At 45.1% G+C, this 1,403-nt stretch overlaps 1 protein-coding gene across 1 annotated transcript; it reads left to right on the forward strand.

Moving 5' to 3' along the window:
- The first annotated feature begins 551 nt into the window (after nucleotides 1-551).
- Nucleotides 552-1,103, forward strand: LOC137805520 (uncharacterized). Its single transcript, XM_068605461.1, has one exon. The coding sequence runs from the start codon at nucleotides 552-554 to the stop codon at nucleotides 1,101-1,103; it is 552 nt and encodes a 183-aa protein (XP_068461562.1).
- Nucleotides 1,104-1,403: the final 300 nt, after the last annotated feature.

The raw sequence follows: 1,403 nt of genomic DNA on the forward strand, positions 1-1,403 counted from the left end.
ATATAGTTTGTTATCAAATCTTAACAAACTCTTAATTGCATTTAAAATAGATTGGCCAAAGCATTTAATGACTGGAGCGTATTCAGTTAAAGCATTTAAAGCTCAGTCAAAGAAAACAGTTTTTCTGTTATGGTTTTAAAACAAACAATCGATTGTTTCCTCGAATCAATCGGTTGTTTTATTACTTAACAAAATACACCATTCAAAAACAGTTTTCAAACTTTCTCAAAACACCTAAGTGTAAACAATCGGTTGTTTCAACAAAACAATCGGTTGTTTCAACTTAGTTTGTAAAACATTTTGCTTTGTTAAAATTGAGATGCTAATTGCTTTGAGATTTAATCTAAGTGTTGATTACAACATTGAACTACCCCAGAACAAGGCTAAAACCAGCACAGCAGCATCAAGCAAAGCAGAGGCTTCATCATCCTTCAAAGGATTTGGATTCTTCAAAACATTGAACTCCACTTGGTTCAACAAAGGCAGCCTTAACAGTGGTGTTCTCAGCAAGGAGACTTCGCCACTATTTCCAAAGTTTTACCGTAGTGGTGATGACAGACCTGCCTATCCGCAAAGTCCTACAAAAGTCGAATGTGGCAGGGAGAATGGTACGTTGGGCAGTGGAACTATCAGAGTTCGATGTCCAGTACGAGCCCAAAGGCCCTATCAAAGGCCAAGTCTGCGCAGATTTTGTGGTAGAGTTCTCCTCGGCAGATGCACACCAAGAGGAAGCCAACTTCCGATGGGTGCTCTCTGTAGATGGGTCCTCTAACCAACAAGGCAGCGGAACAGGCGTCATCTTGGAGGAACCAAATGGGCTATTGATCGAGCAGGCCCTATGGTTCGCCTTCAAGGCCAACAACAATCAAGCGCAGTACGGAGCCTTGATTGTTGGCATGCTATTAGCCAAGGAGATGGGTGCGCAGAGTTTGTTGGCGAAGAGTGACTCCCTACTTGTCACGGGTCAGGTGATGGGAGAATACCAGGCCAAAGACCCTCAGATGGCCGCGTACCTAGGGTACGTCCAAGTTTTGAAGGGCTCGTTCTCGTTGTTCGAGCTGGTACACATTCCTAAAGAGCAGAATGACGAGCTGACTTGCTAGCTAAGCCTGCCAGTTCAGGCAAGGAGGGCAAACAGAGGACTGTCATACAGGAAATCCTTAAGACACCTCGAACCTTCACATCAGATAATCTAGTGGGGGTCCATCAAGTCAGCACGTCGAGAGGAGGGACGAGGAGTCATCGGTCACTGACTCAGGAGACACCGAAAACTCCCAGGGTAAGCACATATCCAGTTCTTGGGGAGGAATCATTGCAGGTCTGCCTGGTCGAAGGAGGAGAAACCTGGATGACGCCTTACAAGCACTACCTGGCTGATGGGATACTACCGTTGGAATCCACAA

Source organism: Phaseolus vulgaris, chromosome 3 (genome assembly GCF_000499845.2).
Source record: "Phaseolus vulgaris cultivar G19833 chromosome 3, P. vulgaris v2.0, whole genome shotgun sequence".
NCBI lineage: Eukaryota > Viridiplantae > Streptophyta > Magnoliopsida > Fabales > Fabaceae > Phaseolus > Phaseolus vulgaris.